The 15066-nt window shown below is 40.1% G+C and overlaps 1 protein-coding gene across 5 annotated transcripts in view; it reads right to left on the reverse strand.

Annotated features, from left to right (window-relative positions):
* The window catches only part of ADAMTSL3 (ADAMTS like 3), a 205567-nt gene that overhangs the window by 40087 nt on the left and 150414 nt on the right, over window positions 1-15066 (reverse strand). For all 5 annotated transcript variants that reach the window (XM_054213630.1, XM_054213629.1, XM_054213632.1 and 2 more), the window contains 4 exons: window positions 13589-13793; window positions 12567-12714; window positions 11041-11125; window positions 3915-4201 (listed from right to left, as the gene is read on the reverse strand). In XM_054213630.1, coding sequence (XP_054069605.1) covers window positions 3915-4201; window positions 11041-11125; window positions 12567-12714; window positions 13589-13793 — 725 coding nt within the window. The remainder of the gene's footprint in view (window positions 1-3914; window positions 4202-11040; window positions 11126-12566; window positions 12715-13588; window positions 13794-15066) is intronic.

A 15066-nucleotide genomic window follows, 5' to 3' on the forward strand; every position in this document is an offset into this window, starting at 1 on the left:
TAGAGTACAAAGAAAATGGTGGTGGAAAGTTGCTGTGCAAATGGTGAGAGGGTGGATCTATTCTCTGTACCTGGAAGAGGAAGGACAGCCATTTATTTCTATCAGATAGGCTCGGTTTGGTGACTGCTTAAAAATATGTACTGTCATCTGAAAATAACTCAGCAGAAATGCCAAGTCCTACATATGCTCGAGCCTCTCTGTAAATCTCTCGAAACTGGCAATGTTATTTATGCTCCTCCTGTAAAAGAGTAAACAGTTAGTGGCTGCAGTTAATGAAGCTCGTCGTAGGAATAACCAGTTATCAAATTGCCTACAACACCATTGCAAACGCTCTCAACTTCATATGTCACTCTCGGAACGGTCATTGGTTTCCTTAAGAGTCCTAAAATTTGGCTAGAATCCATGGGTTTTCTAAGAATCTCAGGTTTCTTATAAATAAAATAGTAAACTTTTAGCTGTTATGGTCCAGACAAAAGCCTGAAAACACAACTTGACCGCACCATAATGCTTCCAAAGCCACAGACTATAAAGGAAACAACAGGAAGTGCACATGTATTTATTGTTCAATCTCATTATTTTTAAGCCAATGCAAGGACTTGGGGGGCCTGAATCATAATTTTTGAAGCATTTGGAATACAAATAATAATAGTTACACTGAAATGCCAAAATTTGCCTCTCGCAATGAAAGGTGTTTTTAAACAGGGACCCAGAAAATGTTCAGTTATTTTTAAAAATGGAGAACACCCCTTTAAAATATTATGGAGTAATTAAATGATTGACAACACTAAAGAAACACTATAGATTACAAGAAAAACATTTCTTCTCCTAAGGCAGACTCTTTTTTCTGATAACAACTATTACTTCTCACTGACGATATTATGAAAATTAAACTTATACTTATGTTGGGGGCTCTCACATCAGGGCCAAAGTTTTTCAGATTGAAAAAAAAAAAAAAAAAAAACCAATGCCAAAATATTCTGGGAAAATGCGGGCAAATCCTGAGCTCCCCAAGCGCAGAGTTGGCTTATTTTCAGTTTGGGATTTCTTCAGTCACTGAGAACAAAATAGATCTTCAGATTTCAGGATGGTTACAGAGTTTCCTATGGATGTTAAAGGTGACGTCTGCCTCAATTAGCCTGGACAACTTTTATTTGCGCTCATGGAAAGATTGATGAAAGCAGTATTAATTACGCTAGCAGGCATAACACATCATAGCAGGCCTCAAACGCAGTAAGTTTTATGGCACTCAATACGCTGCGTGACAAGCCACACAGATATGGTGCAGAAAGCACACAAAATGACCAAAGGCTCGTGTTACTAATGCTCTAGAACCTGTTAAATCTGGAAAGTAAAGATAATGTTTGATAATGCCTTGCAGATCGCTCTATCTCTGTAATTCTAATACCTCAAAACCAACGTTTCCATCTGCATTTTTACGTCTGTTTTGGAGAGGGACCAGCGGGGAGTTTGAATTCAAAGCCTAGGCTGTATGAGGATTTAAAAAAAGGTGCAAGGGACAAGCACTGAAACAGAGATTCAGTCCTCGCTCAAGCAGTGGCTATAAAGCTCCCAGCCGACTTAGACCCTGCAGACTTTTCCCCTCGTTCAGAGAGAGACAAGCACTAAGAAACGGGGGTAGGGAGTTCTGAGGATACAGAAATCCACAGGAATTTATTTTAATAGCCACTGCTAGATACATACATACTAGAGAAAAAGTACCTAATATAATTTACATTACGCTGGGATATTCCGAACTCAGACAACATTTATTTCTTCTAATGAAAGAGTTCATCTAATTGAAATGAGATTTGAACATAAAACTTAGCAGAAACGGATCAGCTCCTTTGAACTACACAATGGAAAAATAGTAGACAGTGAGATCATTAGTTAGTACATTGCAATAAGCTGGAAACAGAAGAGATGTCTGGTTCCCTTAAAACTATCGGCAGGTAATTTTTGGTCTGTTTGAAAGCCTTTGCCAAGGCAGCAAGAAGACCAGAACTGATAGAAGGAAAAAAATCCCTGCTACCTAACTAGCATAACAGTGCAGGGACTTCTGAAGCTGTTCATTGATAAAATATCCTGACAACTTCCCACATTTCCCAGGAGCATCACATAAGAAAAATGTCTAGACATAGCACCAGTGATACCACAGAAGTCTCAAGAACACAACCAGATATTTTCTTTCATACTTCTTCAAATGGATCATTTCTATTGTGCATCAAACAAATAGCTAGGTTACTACGAACACCTGTCGGTCAATTCTGGGTCAAGCAACCTCACAAAGTCATGAAAGCACCAGAAGTCAGCAACAGAACTCACGCTCAGCTGAACGTGGGACTCTGCTTATCAGTCATTTTGAAGTTCCTTCATGCCGGCAAATTAAACTGCAGTCTTCGGTACAGACTCCTTAAATTACTGTCAGCTTGCACTCCAAGTGCAAGTTTCCATGTAAACATTTTTGCATGGACAAACTCACATGTGAAGACACAAGCGATACAAACATACATGTGTGCAATAGCAGGCAAAGCCTAGAGATTATTTCAGCCTAGACGTCTGCTGATGTCATCAAAATTCAAAAACTTTGGAGTTTTAGAACACCTCTGACAAAGATATTGGTTAAAAAGCAGCAGCACAGTGGATTTAAGATGGAATGACTGTATATTAGAAAAATCACCTGAGACAGGAAAAAAAGAACTGCACATTTAGTAGTAAAGAAAGCCTTATTTCTGCTGGAGAGTAAAATTTCCTTATTTCTAAAAACAATTCCCTCATTAAAAGGAAGAAACAGGGACACTCAGTCACAGTAGTTGTCACTACCGTGTCATTTCTGTACATACGTGCCTGGACTATAACCTCTCCTACCTTGCCAGTCAAAACACCCACTGAAGGAAGCGGAGGGAATGGGATGCATCAGCTTTTGTGCCGCTGTTCCTATGGATCAAGGCCATCAGTAAACAGCAGTAGTAAGTGATAAAGGAGGCACTTATCAGTCACTTACCATCCTGCCGATAGCATTCTAAGGCATCCCTCCCAACTTCTGTCTTCAGGGTTTGAACTGGTGAATAGTACAAAGGAGGCTGCTTTCTGCGAGCTCTGGACAGGCTCTCTGCTCCCAATTGGTTCTGTTCTCCCCTTTTCTACATTTTTAATTTCTTCTATGGGTACAACTGTCTTCACTTCCCACTGATGTCATCAGTCCTGTCGCATATAGGTGTGTTCACAATTCCACTGCCTCCACTTAACACTTCGTAACTCACTTGTGTTCAGTCCCAAAGTACAGCGTGTAGCAGCAACACCAGCAACCTTGTCTAGTAACATGTACTTAGGGTGACAGAGAGATTCGATTACATCCAAAAAGGAATGTGCCTAACTACTTGCAGACAGATGTATGGCACAGAGTTCCTATAGAGTGATATACCGTACCAAGACCTAAACAAACTCCTGTTTGATCTCCACGGAGGTCAGACTGAAAGCAAGTCTCCCTAATTACAACTTTGTATCCCTACTGGACTGCAGAAAATGGCAGCATTTTGGAAGATAAGGAAGAACTAACATGGGAATTTTTCCTCCGAAACTATACCCTTTCAGTTCCGAGGAAAAGAAAGGTCATCTAAACACGCTGGTACCACCAACTGCCTGGCAGCTGGGACTCCCGCAGCACCAAGACTAAACGCAAGTTGCTGTATCAACAACTTCTCGCACCTTACTTTAACGAAATAAAGTCGATGTTTGGACACAGGATATAAAGTAGTTTGAAATACTGTATGGATAACCTAGAAATAAGTTAAAACTTGAAGCTGCATGTTTTCCAACAGAAACTAATTTGGGGTAACATTAACAGAAGACCCAACAATGTCAAACAATGCCAAATTCTTGCAACTCAGGAAAAATAAATAACTAATCAAAGCTACCTCCAAGACACGTGGCTGAACAAGGAGTAAACCCAATGTATTCCCAGTCATAAATCACACTGCCATCTTCAGCGTGTGAAAATTCTGGTGTGTAGGGGACAGGCTCACTGTCACAGGAAGCCTGGTGACAGACTCGTTCTGTTGGTGGCTTCACGTCTTCGCATTCCTCCTCAGGCAGTTCAACCTCTGTCTGAGTAAACGAGAGAAGAATTCGGCACTTCACATCTCGCACTTGTATGCCACTGCCACACGTGGCACTGCATGGAGACCAGGGTTCAGGAATAAACCTGCAAATAATCACAGCGCAGTAGAAACACCGTCATTTTATTTCATATAATTGTGTCTGTGTGCGCACAGTTAAAACATAGCTAAAACACAGAAATGTGTGTTTATACACAAAGCAGACAATACATAATACTATTGGATGCTTAAACAGAATGCATATTCATGTGTGTTAAGTCATTTGCCTCCCATCCCAGATCATTTCTCAAGATTCACAGAAGAAAGTACGTAGGAAAAGAGGAGAAAGAATCATGAAGAACAGGGAAAGATGCATCCTTTTTGTGGGGAAAAAGAACATCGCCTAAACCTTTTCTCAGACTTCTTCAGTGGAAAAAAAAGGAGAAACTCCATGAAGACATATCTATACAACGTAAAATAGCTCCCCAGGTACACTTTTAGGCATACGCCAAAAGTATATTTGCAGTCTGCTTGAATCTGAGAAAGGCCATCACCTTATGTCATGCTAATAATCAGCAAGCAGACAGAAGAAAAGTGCTTTTCAAATCTAGCTGTCTCCAATGCACACCACCACAGGCTGCTGTTCAGTTTTAATCTTGTAAGAAGCCTCTCATCTTCAGCAAAGAGGTCTAACTGGCTCAGTCTATAATCCATCATTTTTATCAGAAAGCATTTATGCTTCTTATGAACTATAGTAAAATCTTATTTTACAGATCATGAATTTACTGAAGAAAAGGAGGTTTTAGTCTATAATGTTCTCTGAGTTCGAGGGTCACATTAATACCTGATAGTCATTTTCAAAATGGCACTAGAGCCAAGGGGCTGAATTTCATTAATAAAATCATCCTGAATGGCTCTGGGGTACAATTCATAACAAATCAAATAGAGAGTTTCATAGGACATTTTTTCCAAAGTTGCCCTTTATCATATGTCCAAATACAGCTGATGATCAGAACACAAATGGGAGATATAGCAGGATGTATCTGACCAATGCTAAAAATGGAGTTGGAAGGAAAAATCCGAATTAGAATTCAAAGATTTTCTCCTTATCTTTAAGAATTATCTTTCTCTTTACTGCAGGAAAGCTGCCCTTACAAATACAAGCACAGTTGTGCAAGACAAAAATCAGTATTTACGCTCTGCATACACAGTAAGAGTAGAAAAATGTCAACACAGTGTGGTTGATTCTGTGGACAGTTTATCATCTTGAGCCAATAACTTCTTGCCAGTATATACAGAGGAAGAATCAAATAGGAGGAAGGAGAACAGATGAGCGGGTACTCTAACTCAGTCCTTGGGGCAGTCACTCAAACGGTGCTTGGGATACACCCCAAGACAGACTGTCTCCTGTGGAAAAGACTATTCCCATTTTCGATGAAGGTTACAAGGTAAATGGTTATTGTTTAAGGAGATGTTGATGAAATACCTTTACAACTCTGCTACGAAGATAAATCTACTATGAAGACGTCAAAACCTGTCACTTTAAAGCTTCCTTGAACAAAGCCTCAAAATTTTAGTTTGAGCTCACTGGTCCTTGACAGACTTCAGTAAAGGGCACAGTATCCCCAGGTTCTACTGAAACCAAGGAAAACTGCAAGCGCTCACCACTTCACAAGTCTGACTACCTTTGAAGTAGATGACCAGACTGATTTTTATTGGAAGAGGGTTATCAAAATGGTGGATGGTTGTGTCCTACAGTGATAAAAATCTGAGTAAATTCCATACTGGTGCAACCCAACCGCCCATCGACTCCAATGGCACAGCTGGCAGGGGTCAATGTCCAGATGCTTTTGATAACAAATTCCAACTGAACGTCTGTGGGGAAAGCTGCAAAGGAAGGCTTTCTCTTACCCCAGCAGATAAAATCAGCTTAACCCTGAAACATCAGATCTCACAGTGTTTTCAAAGACAGCCACGCAAACTCCTCAGGGTAGCCATGCCAAATCACCCTCATCCAGCAAAACGCTTAAGCATGCGCCTAACTTTAGGCATATTAGCAATCCTTTGAAGTCAATAGGACTACAATGTGTTCAGAGTTAAACTTGTGTTTAAGTGCTTTATTGGACCAAGGCCGTTGTGCATAGGCTTAACAAAATTATGACTTCCCTCTCCTTCTATGTAAAAAAAAAAGTATAAGTCCACTTGTAGTTATGTACCTAATTGGAAAAATAAAATTGATGGACATTTATAGTTGAAAAGAGTTGGTTGGTGTTCTGACCACACCTCACAGTTTACAGCCTGAAAGCAAATAACTTTTTTTGGGTAAAAGTACGGCAGCAGCATACCAGAGATTAGTGTTAGTTTTGTATACTGTTAGTTGAGTGCATTAAAACATTCCAAAAATAATGTATGATGCATTCTTTTGAAATCCTGTATAAATGAAAGGAAATTTTGAACCACAGCAATCCTTTCATTCAGCAACCAATTGATTTATAAAGAAACTTAGAAAATTCTAAGCATTTTTTCTTTGACTTATAGCAAGCCTATATTGTAATTGAGGTTTTCCTGTTGAATATTGGTGTCTGGTATTTTTCAGTGAAGTGCAAGATTAAAAAAAAAAGGCAACTCAAAATACTTTTTATTCTGCCTTGGCATTTGCTAAACTAGTCATATGACTGTTTAGTCTATTAACATCCTAAATTACAGAACTTTTCAAAGGATGACCACGTTAGAGTCACACTTTAAGTACCTACAACAGAAGCCACTGGAGACTGCTAATACAAAATTAGAGCAAGGAACCAACTGGAGAGCGACAGAGCTGCGGAGGCTGGCATTCTATCTGAATTTTGAATTTTTATTTTTTAAATTTTAAATTTCTTAATTTTTATTTTTAACATATGCACAATCAAAGCCTGTGACAGATCATTAAAGCAAACTGCGTGGACCTCTGAAGTGTTATATTTTTTTACTCGGTGGCATTCACAGCTCAGAGGTGGCAATGCTTTGGACAAAATACTTCACTCTGCCTTTGATGGGCATACACTCAGAGTCATCTCAGGTCAGGATTAAGAAGCATCAAAGCCTTGCAGATCATCAGGAATTTATAACGGAGCGGATAGGATGGTGGTAACTCTGAAAATTTTCTGAGATCTTTAACTATGTTTGTAGATGAGACTTATGTTTAAAAAAAAAAAAGGAAAAGAATGTAAAAATGCAAATCCAAGCAGGCACAACTTTTCACAATCAGCCTTTCAATACAGTCATTCTTCCCAGTGCAATGTAGAAATCAAATGCGCCTATACTCATCTGCACAGGTATAAATGATGTACGCGCTGCAGAGGCAGTGGAGAGTATCCACGCTGCAGTGTTATCAGTCTAACGCTAATGGAAATGTGCATTTACTTGGCACACGCTGAAAAAGCCAGCGTAGGACGACCTGGAAAATGAAGCGGTGACCTAAACTTCTGATGATAAAACTGGAAGGAACAGCCCAACCCAGCAAAATCAAATCTGTACTGAAAACTTAACTTCGTGCAGGCTTCTGCAGCTTTATAAAGACTTGGAAAACATGGTGTCTCAGTGTTATTTTTTTTATTTTCCTCATGCCTGCAGTTCTTGCTTTCAGTTAAGACAGGAAATGCCTAAATCCTGAAAAAAAAAAAAAAAAAAAGAAAAAGAAAAAAAAAAGGCTGCTCTTGTGATATTTCCAGTCCAACCCCACCGCGCCAAGGGGCCTGGATAAAAGTTTGCAGAAGCATCTAAAATGTTGGCTGCTGACTGGGGCAGAACTTCCACGATGCTGGCACCCTACCCCTGCCTGACCACCACCCTTGCCTGCTCTAAGCAGAGCTGCACTGCCAGGCTTTATCGACCTCGAGTGTAAAGCATTGGACAAAATCACCAGCCCACTTTCAGAGAAGCAGCTGTGAAAGAAGTGTAACTGTCCACCACCAAAGTCAGGATGGCGACATTTCTGTGAAAATGACTCAAACGCAAAGAGCAGCGACCTTTATGAGAGACACCGCATTTCACATTTGGCGAGTGCAACTCCACAATCCTAGTGATTACTTTTTAGCTCAGGTTGCTGAAAAAACATATCAGCCTTTGAAAGCATTTTAGTTTTGTCTTAAGCCATGACAGGGGAAGGCAGTTGAGGTGTCTATTTCTTTAACGTACTATTATTAATAAAAAGGATGCAAAAACCTTGCTGGAGCTTCTCTGCGAATCCCACCGTAACTAAGAAGGCTCAAGGGAAGAACGTTTAAAATAATGATTGGTATCAACTGTCATCACATTCCACAACTGAAAACTAAAAAGGTCAGACCTACATTTTTCTTGGCCTCACTTTAAGGGCAGTCATTTTTTATTTTGCTAATAATAAAAAAAGCAGCTTTTGAACGTTCCCCCTCTATGTAAACGGAGGACACCAGCCGTGGTAGACCACAGCGGCAGAAGTATTTATCTTCCACAAGCTACTTTTGGCATATCCATCATTTGTGGGTTCTAAAACGCAGCTGCATTTATTCTCTTATTCATTATCAACTAAAATATCACACGAAAGCATAGAAAGACAGTTGTAATAAAAGGATGGACTAGAAGTTGAGACTTCATATTGTGGTTTAAGTTTGGATGACAAGAGAATAACTAAAATTAAAAGTGATGGCGTTTTACCAAGGAAATCATAAGCCTCCTGCTAGGCAGAGGTAGGCTATGAGTTATCACTCTGCCACGGGTAAACTACAGAAAACAAAGTTAAACAGATCCAAACCAGAAGGAAATCTTGTTATAATTTACTCTGGGAGAAGTAACAACATATTGCTAGGGTTTCTTTGTAAATCCTAAACCCTGACCCAAAAATCTCATTCCAGCTAAAAGACAGGAGCAGTTAGGGCATGAGATTTGAAGCATCTAGTGAGAAATCGCTCTGTTTGCAAACCACTGTCCACATGACTAACAGGCAATCTGCTAAAAGGGATGGAGGCAGGGATCAGTTATTTCTCATATCTCCTTACCTGCCAGCTTCCTAAGAAGAATAAAGTAAGAGCAGGAGGCAGCAGAAGACATGTAAAAAGAAACTAACAGGGAATGTGGCTGCAGCATTGCAGCTGGGTCCCAGGAGAGCCCGGAGTACCCAGACCAGCACCTCAGCAACTGCTCCAGAAAGGGAAGGATGGCAGAGAGGAGGCAGCAGCAAGAAGTGTCTGGAGAAAGCTTTTAGACGTAGCTGAAGATGCTTCTGGAAAACGTGAAGGAAAGTCTCAGGAAAGGATTAGGATCATGAATGAAAGGTGAAGAAAGTCTAGGTGTCCAGAGTAAGTGAAGAAGGAAAAAAACAAACCCGGGAAACTGCAAAACTCACAGCTGTGACAGGACACGCACTGAGAACTCAAACCCATGGCTGCACTCACACTGTGAGGCTGCAGCGGAATACATTGGTCATGTCTAGGAAGGCATGAATAACTGCTTTCTTTGTAAGGACAAGGTACAAGGGAAGCCATTACAAAGTTTCTGGCTCAGCTCTATTATATTCTAACTATGCTCTGAACCAGCATGCTGTGCTCCTGCCAGTCCTCCCCGCTTGTTCTGTCAGACTGCTGCTGAAGAATCCTAAAAACCTAAAGACTATGTTAGCTCAGGGTCGCCACAGCATGATTTTGTAATGCTAGAGATCGTTTTCTTTACAGCTTCACACTGAATCCTCTTTAGAGGTGGCCTCATATACCTTCATTCTGATACGCTGGAATTCAACAGGCACGTTTGATTGCATCACCCCCTTCGACAATCACACTTTATTTTTATAACTTTGCTACTACTCTGCCTGAATACAGGGCCACCAATTTGAGAGTGAAATAACTGTTCACAGTAGGTTGACACTTGACTTGAGAGGCTAGAGCAGTGAAAAGTTTAAAGTGGAGTCACCATAACTATGCAAACACCTGTTTGGCAAGGGGTTTCTTCTGTGAGTCAGTGCAGGTGTAAAGATTTTATTGCTCACGATCACACCTGTTGGTGCATGTGTGCCAAAAACCAGGAATAGCGAGACGGAGGAAGAAAAATAAGAAGTTATGGGGCACGCTCTGTTCTCATGGCAATATAAACCCAAAGTGACTTCAGTAAGCTCATCTAAATTATTTTAAACTAACATTACTACAAATGAGTGCAGAGTTTGGCTAAGCATGACACGATACTGTTCAAAATCTCTCATGGAAACCTTACAGAAAGTTACTACTTTCTAGAAAGTTATATACTATATATTGAATATATTAGATACATATATGCCTGAAACGTACACAGGGGATACAAGCAATTGTGTAGATACCCTAACGTACAAGGGACAGGAACAAGTGCAGCTGGATTTAAGTTATGCTTCCATCCCCAGGACTTAAAATGTCGCGAGGCTTACCCTCATCAGCTCTTAAGGAGACTCACAAAATCCAGATGTTATTTCACACACATACATGTGTAAAATATCACAACTTATCCCCATAGATTCAGCTAAGCTCAGAGATCAGCAGGTTTTTCTCACTTGCTTTAAACATTGGTCTCGCCCCCCAAGGAAATCCTGGCAACCCTACAAAGTACCTCTTAATTTTTAATACAACCACTACATTCTTGAGGTAACAGCAATGACTGGGATAAAACTGAATTTCATTTACATCTGCTGAAATGCTTCCGCGTGCATTAATTAGGGCTTGATTAGGGTAAATTACGATCTCTTTGCATTGCTTGAATGATATAGGGACACTATAATAGAGTGGCTCTGTGTCATCCAGAACAGGAGCTCCAGAAGCAAAGCTATTGAGATGTAAAATTAGGAACAGCTCACAACACAACTCATCTCCCAAGGAGGCCAACTGTCAAAGCAAACTGCGTAGCAGCAGTCATTCTACATGATTTGCAAAATATGCCGGAAATGTTTCTTCACTGTAACAGACAATGTACTTACGTTGGCTCCTCTGAGACTGTTCTGGTCTCTTCCATTTCATGTGCCTGTTTAAACCACGGCAATTTTGCTTCCACCGGGTTTTTTTCTGGTAGAGAAAAAAAAACCCCAACATTCAGTAACTCCTCCAAAATCAAAGCAATACGTAGATATTAGCATTATTCACCTCAGCACTTCACACCTTACATTGTCTACTGATTTAATGCTTTTGAATAAAGATATACCGGATAATAAAACATAATTTACTAGAAAACTTCTTCACAGTGTTTGAGCCCCATTCTGACACCCTTTTTACTGAAAGAATACCAATAATCCAATTTCCATTCCTGTTTAATCTTTTACTTCCTTCCCACATCTTCCCCAAATGCAGGCAGTTTCTAGTAGATTGTAGCTTATATCTTAGTAATGGATTATCATCATAACTTAAATTTATAGCTGAAAAGGAAACTAGAGCATAGCAAACGTACATCGCTCTCCAGATGTACTGGCTTCATTAGAAAATTTTCAGATAAATTGGTTTGTTTTTTTTATTTTTTTTTCCCCTGAGTTACCTAGCCTTCCCCAAATTAGAAATTAATTTAAAAAACAGCACTAGCTTCTTTTATCTGTCTACACATCCTGCACTTCTGTGATGCTTTTTCTCAGAGCACTGTAAGCCAATTGAGGATCTGTGCCTCCAAACTGAAGTAAAACCCCACAAGAAGGTTCTTAAAATTTCAGTTCTAGTTTCTACCCCATGGTTTAACCCTGAATAGTTTTCTGCTTGAGGAATTCTCTGGAGTCTGAAAACATCCTGAAGAGAAACATAAAGTTGTCTACACAGAGAGCTTTCTCTTTGTCTATGTAAATCTTTATGGTGAGTTGTGAAGGTCTGAAATACAGCCTTTCAAATGAAAACTGAAAGAATGGGAGTAGTACCCACGAAAATTTTCTGGGCCCAGAGGGACAGGAGTGAGCAAGGGACAAGATATAGTAGTTTTCCCTCTCATCTTGGCTTTTTCTTTTCACCTGCTGTTTGAAACCTTACCAGCTCTTTTAAAGAATATTTGTCAATTTACACGATTGTTACGGACCTTTTAAATATGCAGAAACGGAGAAGAGAGGAGGAAACCAGTTTGATTATAACATAATGAACTGATGAGGCCCACTGAGAATGCTGACACATTTAATGAGATGCAAATGAAAAAGGTCCCAGGTGATACACATGGAGTATCGTTCCCATTTCAAGTATTATTGAACAACTCCTCCTCCCCGTGTTGAACTCATTAATTCTGGTTTTCCCAATTTGACCAGGCTGCATAGATTTAGTTAGCATGTTCACCTCATGACAGTCTGGCCACATTATCAGCAAAAAATACCAGCAGGGCACTTTTCCTAGCACCAATAATTAAAACCCTTGTTTCTGCCAAGGCTGAAATAAGTCCTAGTAAATTCCAGCTTCTGGCATTTCTGAAAAAGGTTACCAGGGGCTTTTAATTCTCTTAACAAAAATGTAAAACAATAACAGACCCAGACAAAATTCCAGTTACCTTTTGGCTTGTAACATGGTATTGGCACGATGCACTCCTCTTTTATGTGTAGTTTAAGTTGTGGATTACAGCCCCCGACGTGCTGCCCGCGGTGGTCGATACACAGCACTACCCGGTAACGCAAGCCTCGGCCACAGGTCACTGTGCACTGCAGGAGACAATGCAACCGTCTCACGCTGTGTCTTTTTTATTATACTTACAAATACCACTAAAAAGCAAGTTAGAAGTATTGATGATGTGTTCACTAAAGTTTTTCCACAATCAATCGGGTATCAGAGACCTATGAATCCGTCCCTGCATTGCTAGGTGAATAAAGAAAAGGTTGATGCTGGAAAAAATGTCTAAGTTCTGGGAACGCAAGTGATTTCTCGGGGTTCTGTAAAGCTTATCTGATTGGCAACAGTCTGAAGCAGAGGTGGCTATGTACTGAGAATACGCTTTCTCATAGTGGTCATTTTCAGTTAAAGCTGGGTCAGACGTGCCGCAAGAACAATTTCTTCACTATATGTCAGTGATGTCATTTGGATGAACTAAGAAATTATAGAAGTGTTGAGCTATCTGACTGTATCAGATAACTACAGCCAAGATAAGTTGGCTTTATGTTCTCGTTACTAGAATGAAAGGTAAGAATGCTGGAAAATCACCCTTACAGACACGTCAGCCCCTAGGCAGACATGCCTTTAGCTATTACATGCAGTGAAATATTACATTTATCAAGAACTGAGAGACAAACGACCTGATTGCAAAGGGGCCTGACCTCTGGCTCTAATTTCTCCTCCGTGTAAAGCAGGAATTCAACAGGCATAAATAATTCTACATGCATTTTTCTCCACACAGACATGCTAGCATTTTGATTATCAAGCCAAATTACTTAGCGCAAGCTTCTTCTAGTAAGTACTATGAATTATGCTTGCAGGGCTATGTTTTTCTAATAGCCCTGCGCTCTCAAATAGATGGTACCACAAGACTGGAGGCTCTCCTTAGAAAACAAGAATAAAGGTTCAAATTACTTTTCAACTTACTTGTGACCATTCCATCGCCACCCATTTAGGACAATCAAACAGGTTGCAGGTTTGAATGACTTTGGGTTTAGGGGCATACATGCATTTCCATTCTTCCACTTGCAGTATCTCTCCATGAATGGTCTCCTCTACACACACAAAACTTCTCCTCTGAATACCACCTCCACAGGAAACTGAACACGCAGTCCAAGGGTTATGTTCCCACCTGGAAAAAGAACTCGCATATATTAAAAATGAGGCTATTTTGAATTCCACTAACTTCTATTGGAAGTGCAAAATACTGAATCCAATCTCAGTGTCATTAAAACCCAGATATAGTTTGGTTGCTGGATTCTTACCACGCATTGAATATAAATACATTGAACTACAGAGCTACCTTGCATTATCCCAGGCTTAAATTCATGTGCAAAATCAAAAGAAAAATAGAAAGATAAATTTAAGTACGTTTCCCAGAATAACTGAAAATCTTATTCTCATACATGAGTTAAAGACCCTAAATATACTGAGCTCGGTAACTGGCATGATTTCACTTGCAAATAGCCTAAATCATCTAAATAGACTATTTTTCACAGTAAATTTACATGGTCACTTATAGTCTTACTACCATTGTCAGAGACCAAGAAACATACGTACTTGGCATTATGTGAAGTCCAAAGACAAAGACAGATCTGTCTGTTCTGACCGAGGGTGTTATTACCCACAGTTCCTCACCACTGCCCACATCATGCAGACTACGCTTAAAATAAAATCTGTTCATGAAAGACTTTTTATGGGAACTCTAATACTTGCTTTGGGTAATCCCAGCCATTTCATTTCAAACTGTGTTCATCCATAAGGACTGTGAACAAATTAAATTGCGACAGGTACCATTTGGCTGATCATCACTGCCGTTCTGCAAGAGTTTTCCACCCTCATTAAAATGCCGTCGAATGAGTCTGTGTTCACACTTTCCAACTTGCTTCAAGCAAAAGACAGCTGCTCATCTATTTCTGCTGCTTCGGCTAACCTAGCTGATTTCTCCTGAAGCGGGGAGATGCACAGATTAAGGAAAACTCATGCAGCCCTGTCAAGCAGCAGAGCCGCAGGGTAGTAGCCTCCAACACAGGGATGACAAACAACCTGCTGGGAGGGAATGTCTTCAAAATGGCCATCTATCCATGATCTTGGACCTAACTACAATAAATAAGGAAATTGCTGCACCATCTGAGGTGGGAATTACAGGGAGGATTTCAGGTTACAAGCTGTTTCATTTATCTCTTGGTCTTAGCATAAATGTACATTTGAGCAATCACTTCTCAACAAAAACTAACTTTAATAACGTGCTGCTCCTCCCCTCCCATGTTTAGCGAGAACAGGCTTCTTTCATTCGTCTACAGGTTCCACTAAGCCCCGCACAATTTTTCCTCACCCTTCACCTATCTCTTGCTTTCTTTCCACCCAAATCAAAGCTAACCTTTCTTTTCCAACCCAAATCACAG

Source organism: Rissa tridactyla, chromosome 9, assembly GCF_028500815.1.
Source record: "Rissa tridactyla isolate bRisTri1 chromosome 9, bRisTri1.patW.cur.20221130, whole genome shotgun sequence".
In the NCBI taxonomy this organism is placed as follows: Eukaryota; Metazoa; Chordata; class Aves; order Charadriiformes; family Laridae; genus Rissa; species Rissa tridactyla.